Below are 10,964 nucleotides of genomic sequence, written 5' to 3'. Positions count from 1 at the left end.
GCACAAAGGTGTGTGTGTGTGTGTGTGTGTGTGCACAAAGAGCAGAAAGAGGGAATGAATGCAAAAAATGGGTGAAAGCGAGACGACATAAATCCATATTCACTGTGAGAGGGTCGTGAGTCATGTATCGACCAATACTCAATCTGTGTGTGTGTGTGTGTGCGTGTGTGTGAGAGTGTGTGTGTGTGTGTGTGTGTGTGTGTGTGTGTGTGTGTGTGTGTGTGTGTGTGTTGCATTTATCTTCATCTGCAGCCAGTTTAATCTACAGCCGCTCTAATGAAATAATTTCCCTTCATCTGTGCAACACAATCAAGTCAAACTAAGAAAAATAAACTCAATTTGTATTCTGATGTTTCTCTAAAGAAGAGGCTGTTTTATTATTATTACAGTATTATTATTATTATTATTATTTTATTTTATCATTATAACGGCTGTTTCCTCAGTGATCAGCATCAATCAGCTTCTTCACATGATTTGGTTTCATAAACTGAGCCTCAGCCCAGTTTAACACTCTGTGGACAACACCGCCATCTAGTGGTGGACGGTGAGAACACACTCTCCAGACTGACTAACTGAAAATTCATTATATACATGTTAAAATTATGATATAATTTAATTTATCTGTGAAACTGTAGTGCTTCTATTAACTTTTTAATATTTTTTTGCAGTATAAGGAGTGAGTTGAGACTGAGACATCTGGTGAGGACGTCTCTCCGCTCGTCTCCAGGCTGCTCCAGCTGGACGGAGGCCTCGGGGCCTTGACACAGATCATGTTGGACAGATGAAGTGTCCCATGTGGTTTGTGAACGCTGCGTCGTCCCGAGGGAAGAGCTGGAAAACTTTGAAGAGAAGGACGAGGTTTTGATCCCTTTGCTTGACCTGACGTCTAAACGACCTGACCCCAGATCAGCAGGACAGAGCGTTATATAACACTGCAGATATGTTGCATTACATCGTTTATATTACGTCTACAGTGCATTATAATACCGTTGTTAAAGGGATAGTTCAACATTTTGGCAAACTGGCCCATTGCCATAATCCCTATAGTCATAGCAGTAGGGTCGTTACCTTTAATTGTCGGTACAAGCTATTTTTAGAACGGCGGAGCAGAGCCGTGAGCTGCTCAGAGCTACGCTACGGAGGCTCATGGGATTTCTTGGTTTCCCTCATCAAATACACAATCCAACAACTCCAAAAAGTTGTGACCTGCACATTCACCACGCTATGAGATAATAACACAACGTTACCAGACAGAGTTGTTTTAGAGGGAAATTCATGCAAAACCGCTGATGCACGTTGCCATCAGGGACAGTTTTTCATCAAGCAGTCTCTGCATTTACCTCTAAACCAACTCTGTCTGGTAACGTTCTGTTATTATCTCATAGCGTGGTGAATGTGCAGGTCACAACTTGTCCACCAGAGTGTTTTGGAGTTGTTGGATTGTGTATTTGATGAGTTTGATGAAGGAAACCAAGAAATTGAGCTCTGAGCAGCTTACAGCTCTGCTCTGCCGTTCTAAAAACAGCTTGCACCGACAATTAAAGGTAACGAACCTACTCCTATGAGTATAGCGATTATGACAATGGGCTAATTTGCCAAAATGTTGAACTATCCCTTTAAGTGTTGCAGTAACATATTGTGGTGCTTTATGATTTAAATTTCGTCCTGAGAGGAAAGTTTTCATCTATTTTATTTTATGACTGCACCTCATGTGATCGTCAAAGCACACAAACTTCAATTATTATTTGCAAATTTACAAAATAAAAGCTCAATACCTACACACCCCTCCCCTCTCCTATACAGTGTGATGGATGGTTGGTTTCCCTGCATAGGTCCAAATTAAGGTCCCAGCAGGTCCGTATGTGGGCCAGGTGCTCGCTGCAGAGGTGTGATCACGGCTGTGTGTGTGTGTATGTGTGTGTGTGCATCTTGAGTGACAGGTGTGTGAGAGTGAGGACGTTGGCAGACGGAGGAGTGTCACATCACAGAGACACGACCTCTCTGCAGTGGGTCTCCTCAGAGGACGAGAGGGTGACAAGAGACCGAGAGCAAATATATCTGCGTCCACCAACCAACCAACGCTGCAGCAGAGACGTCGTCCACCCTGAGACAGCTGCTGTGATGTAACTTTCATTTGACGTAACTTCTCACATGTCACTGCCTCTATTTCACTTTGCACTTTGCAGCTTTTTTTGGAAAACTGCTCTTTAGGATCCTCATCAGAGACTACGTCGTTAACATGGACAGCAGTAATCAGACTATTGACCTTATTATCCTTATCTAAATAAGACTATATTCTGATTAAGGTGTTTACATGAGTTGCTTTTAGGATATTTTTATACATTCCTTCAGGTCAGATTCAGATTTTCAGACCTTCAGATTCCTTATTTCGTCATTCTACATGTTAAAAACACAGAGAACGAAAGGTGTTTCTCAGGACTAGTCAGATAAAAAGATAAAACAGAAGACAATAAAGAACCTAAGAACCAATATTAGGAACTAAAAACCTACGTAATAAATAAATAAATAAAACACACTGTTAGGCAGCGACATGTTGAGATAACTGCTTCATCTGCAAATAGGCCTACTGCTTTGTCATGCAATACGTGCACAAAGATGATGGTGTCGTCAGGCCTATTCTGTGCTTTCATCCGGCAGCATAAAGTGCAAGCTATTTTTAGAACGGCGGAGCAGAGCCGTGAGCTGCTCAGAGCTACGCTACGGAGGCTCATGGGATTTCTTGGTTTCCCTCGTCAAACTCATCAAATACACAATCCAACAACTCCACAACGCTCTGGTGGACAAGTTGTGACCTGCACATTCACCACGCTATGAGATAATAACACAACGTTACCACACAGAGTTGTTTTAGAGGTAAATACAGAGACTGCTTGATGAAAAACTGTCCCTGAAGGCAACGCGCATCAGTGGTTTTGCATGAATTTACCTCGAAAACAACAACCTCTGGTGAAAGTGCAGGTTACAACTTGTCCACCAGAGCGTTTTGGAGTTGTTGGATTGTGTATTTGATGAGTTTGATGAGGGAAACCAAGAAATCCCATGAGCCTCCGTAGCGTAGCTCTGAGCAGCTCACGGCTCTGTTCCGCCGTTCTAAAAATAGCTTGCACCGACAATTAAAGGTAACAAACCTACTGCTATGACTACAGGGATTATGGCAATGGGCCAATTTGCCGAAATGTTGAACTATCCCTTTAATTTGATTTGTGTTAAATTCGAACCATAGATTGAGGTAATTCATGATAGTTTCTTCAGAGTATCATCTCAGATTAATATCAGACTTTTGTTGACCATAAACATACTCAGAGATGTTGAAACAGAGATTTCTGGTGCGTTCAGTTCTCTACATGTCGGATCAGCTCCTCTGACCCCACACACACACACACACACACACACACACACACACACATGGTGTTGCAGCATTAATAATAACACATGTTCCTCTGTTGGACATGGAGCCGTGGTGGGACTCACTCAACGTCCTCCTGAATCAGCTTCAGGTGAAACTGTTTCTTCCGACAGGCCTCGAACACATCGCAGCAGCCATCACTTATTGAAGAGTCCATTAGGGATAAAGAACACTCACTTCACTCTTCACTCATCACTCATCACGTTGGATATTATTATTACTCCTGTGAAACGACAGACCGGCTCTTCAACTGTCTTGAGTGTTTTTAATCAGTTTGAACATATACACACCTTCTTCTCTCTGCTATTTATAACTCTGTCTCTGTCTCTCCTCTGTCTCACCACATAAAGTCCATCTCCCTCTCTCCTCTCTCCTCTCTCTCTCCTCTCTCCTCCGTCCATCGCTGCCATACAAGGTAACTGCTGCAGCCAGAAACCACATTCTTTCCCTGGGATTAACATAGTTCCTCTCAGCCGCTCAGACCGATCTCATCCACACCGGTTATAAATAACCGAGCCGGAGGAAAAGTGGAAGAAGCAGAGATGTCTGAGGCCTGAAGCTGCTGCAGTGTCACAGCAGGTTTAATACACATGCTACAGATTTATTATTGATTATGATGTCAAGTAGAATCAGCTGATTCGATCAGGCATGAATCTATAAACCTGGAGATAAAAAAATAACTGATGAGAAAAGTTTGAATGATATGGTTTTACTGAACCTGAACATAAACTAGTACCGATTTTAAAACTTTATTTGATTTAAAAAGCTCACATGATCAAAGACACTTTCACTTTTTTCCCCAAAAAGCTTTTATTTCTGTTCTGAATTTTAAATTTGTTTCATTTTTATTTACTGTTGTATTGCTGTTCTATTGTTGTTTCTATCTTTTTGCAAAGCACCTTAAGAAAAGACGATTGTGTTATTCTGACTATTATACAGAGATAAGACAAAAGACCACAATATTATAAAATATTCTTCATTCATAACTTTTTTTGACCCTCAATTTATTTATTTACATCAATAATGGAATAGTATTATATATATTTTTTAGATATAAACTATTTATATAATGAAATATGCAGAGCCATTGTGTGTCCAGCGTTGAAAATTTCAAACGAATGAAACGATATTTGTACATTAACAGATTTCAGATTTTTCCATGAGTGACAAGCTGTGGATGTGGAGTTTAAAATGTTATTTTATTACCAGTAATTCAACTGGTAATAAAACCTGACAGGCTCATTGTAATTCAAAGCTGTGTAACAGTAGAGATAAAAGACAAGAACTCAATTCAATTCAAAAAACTTTATTGTCTATCACAAGGACAGAAGATTGTCATCAGTTTGGGCTCCGAACAGTTAGACATACAAACACCGATGTAAAAACCCACGTTAAAAAATCTCAAAAGCTATAAAATCCTCATTGACGCTGACATAAAAGCTGCAACAGCAGATAAATCTTGCCCTAAAAACAGGTACCTATTTCTTTTCGTTTAAAATGTGCACTGCACTGGAGATAAAAGAGTTATTGTAAGTCAACAAAAACAACAAAAACACAATGATTTAAGCAAAATAAAAGTGCACACTGCAGGTTTTGAACCTGCTGCTGGATTGGACCAAAACCGAGCTCACAGTCAAACTATTTTCTTCATGGATCTGACTCACTGTTCATTATTATTATTATTTTTTTTTAAAGATTTGTTTTTTATTACCAGAATGTCTTACAGGATGTTTATGGTGCATAGCAAGCATCTACAGTTTGTTACAATGAGATAGATCGTATTTTACAGAGAGAACATACTGTACATAATCTTACAAATACACCACAAGGATGATTTCTAAACATCAGAAGAGATAATAAGAAAAGAAAAAATAATAAACAGTTCATTATTTTAAAGGTAGAAGGAACATTATGATCTGCAGCAGCACTGAGATCTGCAGATGGAGCGTCGGAGCTTCTGGACTGCAGTTCCACAAGTTCACCACAAGAGGGGGCGCTGCACACCGGCTCCATGTGTGTGACTCCCCGTGCAGCCACATCTCTCTCTCTCTCTCTCTCTCTCTCTCTCTGTCTCCTGTTGTCGGGGTGACGGGGTGCTGTCAACAAAGAGGCTTTAGAGGTGAAAGCCTCCAGCTGGGAGAACGTGCTGGCTGGACTCCCTTTGTGTTTTCGGGGTCACACTGGGCCGAGCGTCAGCACTAACAGCAGCTGGCAAACTCCGGGCTCTTACCGATAAATCCCACTGAGTCATCAGCAGCCTGCTCCTCTTTGTCCACAGGTTTAGCTGATCTCTGTGACCCCCCCCCCCCCCCTCACCCTCACCTCACCTCACCCTCACCTCACCTCACCCCCCACCACCCACCACCCACCTCCTGACTGACGGACAGACTGCACCACGGACAAACACACAGCAGCGCTGAGGAGCGTCCACACACCCACTTGAGGAAGTGAACACATGCATATAAAGATCAATACCTCAGTGATCAATACTCAAGTTTCTATTTTCAGATCATCTCTTGTTTCTTGTATTTTGGTCTTCTGCTATTCATGCATCATAATATTGAATATTTGTGCTGCTGAATATGAAAAAATCCCATAATGCACCTCCAACAGGTCTCGGACTGGAGTTTATATGAAGTTTATTGAGTTCAACCGAAAATAAAACTGTGATTTTATATATTAGATTTTAAAAAAAAATCAAACACACACATATTAAAGCAGAAGTAAGCGGAATATTTGTGTTAATATAAGTCTTAAATAGTTATTTCTTCCGACAGCAATCACTTATATAGAGTGTTTGGTCCGAAACACGTGTCTGTCAGTCACTCTGCTCTGCTCTGAGCCGAGGAGAAAACATTCCTTGTATCCTACAACCTTTATCCAATGAGGAGAGAGAACGGCATAAAGGGGCGGTCCTCTCTGTGTGTGCAGCCAAGGGATGCGCGTGAATGTGGTGACGTAGGGACGAGGGCGGGGACTGCTAACTCCATCGGCTGACAGGAAGTTAGCCAAAACGACCGGATCGCTTACTTCTGCTTTAAAAAAAAAAATCAAACACACACATATTAAATGTTTTGTTATCACTGATGTTATTTCCTGTGATTATATGATGATGATGTGAGGGAGAAATTCTGAGGTGATGCAGGAAGCAGAAGCACCAGAGTCCTGGATGTCTTATACCGAAGAAGTTTGTGAGGCTCGATCGATCAAGGAGAACAGAAGAGTCATCAACACAACATGAGCACCTCAATTCTAAGAGGGCTGGACCACAAAGTTCAGATTCTTGTACTAGAAAGGTGGACCGAGCCTGCAAGGGTAAAGGATCCCTCCACTGTTGCACACTTTGAGGTTTCTCCAAATTTTCCCCTGTTGAAAGGGTTTCCGGGAATTTTTCCTCAGTCGATGTGAGGGTCTAAGGGCAGAGGATGTTGTTATGATGCTATGTAAAGCCCTTTGAGACAATTTGTAAAAGTGGGCTATACAAATAAAATGGCCTTGCCTTGCCTACTGGCTATTGTGCATAAACATTGAGATAAATGGAAGAGAAACAATGGTTTCTCTCTTCCCACCCAAAGTGTTACCCAGTGACAGTGACCGTTATCATCTAGCTCTACTGTTGTGTCACGAAGCCGCCAGAAAGTGAGACTTCAGATGCAAAAGTATGTAACATGGCCTTGGCATGTTCCTGGGAGAGAGTGCAGGGCAGATTACTGTCTCTAGCAGTATATCCCACTCAGAAAGGGGCATCTAATTCTTAGCTTTAAACTATAAACACAGAGGGATTGACCTTTAACCACATAAACTACATATAGGAAAGTGAAATTCTTCTCCAACAGAGGATTCATGATCTTCTTCTGGACAAGGCATCGGTGTTTCCTCATGGTTGTGAGTCCTGAACGGGACCAACAGACATGACAGGCGTTTATTATATGACTCACAATGGTTATGAAAATTTTGACCAAAGTCAGATTGTAATATTTTAATATTTTCACATTGTGGATTTTTGATTTTCATGAGCTTTGAGACATCAATCATTGAAATTAGCACCAAAAAAAGCCTTGAAATGTTTCACTCTAAATTAATGTAAACATGAGAAAGTTTTCACTTTTACGTTGTGAAAAAAAACTTTAATTAAAGAAATTATAGTAATTGATCTATATTATGATTGTCAGTCCAATTTTTTTTTTAAAAGAAAAAGATTTTTAATCAAATATTTCTTTTTCCCATAAACATATGTTGTTAATATATGGTTTTGTCACATTTCTGCCTGATCAGTGGAAAAACTTAGAGGAAGCCAATACATCAAACTGTCACTACGGAGAGTCTGCAGGGACAAAAATGGCACTTTGATTTAGAGATTTCCTTCATGTCTTGTAGTTGTGTGTAGGAATCTTCACAGATCTTTATGAAATTGCTGTAAATTGACACCTGGTTGTCTGGCTGTATCTTGAACCTGTATGCAGCCTAAATGTGTCTAAAGCCAATTAAGGAGCGTCCAGAGTTGATGATGTGCTTGTGCCGTGTATTTAACAGTTTCCTGTTTCCTAGCGTAACTCACAGAATATGGAGGAGGGATGAACGTAGTGAGCACAATCCTTTTTTATTAAATGTGCAACGAACAGTCATGTAAAACGTGAACTCAGAGAGAAACAGTCTAAAATTCGTGGATGCGGCGGAAGGAGCCCACGTTGGGGTTCATGGCCGCCCACTCGTTGAAGCGTCGGTACTCTCCTCTCTCCAGCAGGTACTGGCGGCCGCGGTAGTTGGGCAGCTCGTAGAAGACCCAGGCGCCGTCATGCACGTGGGCGGAGTGAACCTCCCGCATGTGCCCGCGGTCGGCCAGGTTGTTGACGTCGTCGGAGCTCTCCAGCATCTGACCGCTGAAGTCGGGACGCTCGTACACACGGATCCTGAACACGTTGGAGGTCTGAAACACAAAGGCCAGAGAGGAGACCAGCTGAGGAACTGAAGAGGTAACATCTACACTCTGAAGATCCAGGTTCTTACTGGGTTGTTTTAGTCACATTAAGGTTAGGGGTTGTGTTGGGTCTGTTTCCTGTAACCAGAACAAATACATTGACTCAAGAACTCTTTATAAGGGTTTCTAAAGGTTTCTAAGTTTTCAAGGTGTCTCTAAAGGTTTCTAAGGGTTCTTTAGGTTTCTAAGATTTTTGAGGTGTCTAAAGGTTTCTAAAGGTTCTAAACATTTCTAAAGATTTCGAGGTTTTCAAGGTGTTTCTAAGGGTTTCTAAAGGTTTCTAAGATTTTTGAGGTGTCTAAAGGTTTCTAAAGGTTCTAAACATTTCTAAACATTTCGAGGTGTTTCTAAGGGTTTCTAAAGGTTTCCAAGTTTCCCAAGGTGTCTCTAAAGGTTTCTAAGGGTTCTTAAGGTTTCAATGTTTTCAAGGTGTTTCTAAGGGTTTCTAAAGGTTTCTAAGATTTTTGAGGTGTCAAAAGGTTTCTAAAGGTTCTAAACATTTCTAAACATTTCGAGGTGTTTCTAAGGGTTTCTAAAGGTTTCTAAGGTTTTAGAAGTGTTTCGAAGGGTTCTAAAGGTTTCTAAGTTTTCAAGGTGTCTCTAAAGGTTTCTAAGGGTTCTTAAGGTTTCGATGTTTTCAAGGTGTTTCTAAGGGTTTCTAAAGGTTTCTAAACATTTCTAAAGATTTCGAGGTTTTCAAGGTGTTTCTAAAGGTTTCAAAGGTTTTAGAAGTGTTTCGAAGGGTTTGTAAAGGTTTCTAAGGTTTTCAAGGTGTTTCTAAAGGTTTCTAAAGGTTGTAAACATATCTAAAGATTTCGAGATTTTCGAGGTGTGTCTAAGGGTTTGTAAAGGTTTCTAAGATTGTTGAGGTATCTAAAGGTTTCTAAATGTTCTAAACTTTTCTAAAGATTTCGAGATTTTCGAGGTGTGTCTAAGGGTTTGTAAAGGTGTCTGAGGTTTTCAAGGTGTCTCTAAAGGTTTCTAAAGGTTGTAAACATATCTAAAGATTTCAAGGTTTTCGAGGTGTTTCGAAGGGTTTCTAAAGGTTTCTGAGGTTTTTAGGTTTTCAAAAGGTTTCTAAGGGTCTAAGGTTTTGTCGTTGAGGGAAGATCCTGCCGTCATCAGGTCAGGAGTTATAACCTATAACCTGGGTAGGTTTTGAGTAAAGCTATATTGTACATTAAAGATAAACAAAGAGTTATTGACACTTTTAAAAAATATGTTTTCATTAAATATCCTTGCTTCCTAGAAACAATATATATATGCTACTGATCTGTTTTCCCAGTTCTGTGTTAGGAGGTGCCACCTGCCTGTGAGTTGCATGCAGTTTGAAGGTGGTTGGGTTCGATAGCTCACGATATTAGACTGTGAGTTCACAGACGTCTGAGAGAAATATGAAAAATAATCATGATTATGACTTACAATCACTCACATCATCACCGAGGACAACGTGTGAGACTGTTTAATATCATATCCATTGAATTTGGATTTGATTACACTGAGCGAGGCAGTTTGAGTGACTCCATGTTTGTTTTTGTTTTTCAGATGCTGTTAAACAGGATGAAACTTATTGATTCAATAACTAAGATAAAACCCCGATTCCTATCTGTTCTTCAATCAACAGACGCACGTTTGTAAAGGTTGAACAAAGTTTGTAGTTTTGGTTCTAGACGTCACAATAGAAACGTAGTAGATACAAGTGAAGCTGACATTATTTTGAAAGAGGAAGTTGTAAGAAAACACATTTAGGATCAACACTTAAGTTAAATTAATAGTATGCTAAACTTTCTGCAAAAACTTTCCCTCAGAACAATGTTTGATGAGTAAACATTTAAGTTTCTAGGAGACAATGATGGAATGAAAACCCTGCGTAGCTTTAACGGATGGACAGGTGTGTGTTTCAGGTGTTTCAGCTTCAAGGCGTCGGATCATCACTCACATTTCTTACGATCCTGCACGACCGGATGCTGTCGTTGTAGCCCATCCAGCGCTGGTAGTCTGGGTACTCCCCCCGGGTCAGGATGTACTGGTAGCCCAGGTAGTTGGGTCTCTCGAACAGAACCCAGGCGCCGCTCTCCACCCGGATGGAGTTGCAGCGGCTGAAGTGGGTGTTGAGCTCGGGACAGTCGCTGTTGCACTCATAATAGCGACCCTGGAAGTTTCTGTCTTCATAAAACACGATCTGTGGAGGTGGACAGTGAGTTAGAGCAGAACATGGAGGCGGACGGGATGGATAGATCGTCTGCTTTCCTACCTTTCCTACACGGTCCATGTTTGGGCCTCACACCACAGTTTGATACCCGTTTGTTTATCTCACCTTTCACATACACAACACCACTCACAGGCCTGCTCCAGATTTATATATACAGTGTATGTGCTCGCACTGAAATGTGCTGCCAGGAGCATCATTGTTATTTTAATTGCCTCAGCATTTATATCCGCACAATGGCTGATGCTGCAATTGTTTTAAACATGCTCAGTGTTTACTCCCTCCTGCGACGGCTGACCTTTTGATCCGTCAACGCCCGATTCCAGAAACAATTTATTGATCCAATTAAA

At 40.9% G+C, this 10,964-nt stretch overlaps 1 protein-coding gene across 1 annotated transcript; it reads right to left on the bottom strand.

The window, feature by feature from the left end:
• Window positions 1-8,081: 8,081 nt before the first annotated feature.
• Window positions 8,082-10,677, bottom strand: LOC311004820 (gamma-crystallin M2-like; the record flags this gene model as incomplete). The annotated part of the gene is made up of 3 exons (XM_083996989.1): window positions 8,082-8,354; window positions 10,345-10,587; window positions 10,660-10,677. 3 exons carry the CDS (start codon window positions 10,675-10,677, stop codon window positions 8,082-8,084), a joined length of 534 nt encoding a protein of 177 aa, XP_083853115.1.
• Between the last annotated feature and the right edge of the window lie 287 nt (window positions 10,678-10,964).

This window comes from Trachurus trachurus (genome assembly GCF_905171665.1).
Source record: "Trachurus trachurus genome assembly, chromosome: 21".
NCBI classification, from domain to species: Eukaryota; Metazoa; Chordata; class Actinopteri; order Carangiformes; family Carangidae; genus Trachurus; species Trachurus trachurus.
Note: the sequence above shows the minus strand (reverse complement) of the source record. Positions and strands in the feature narration are given on the sequence as shown.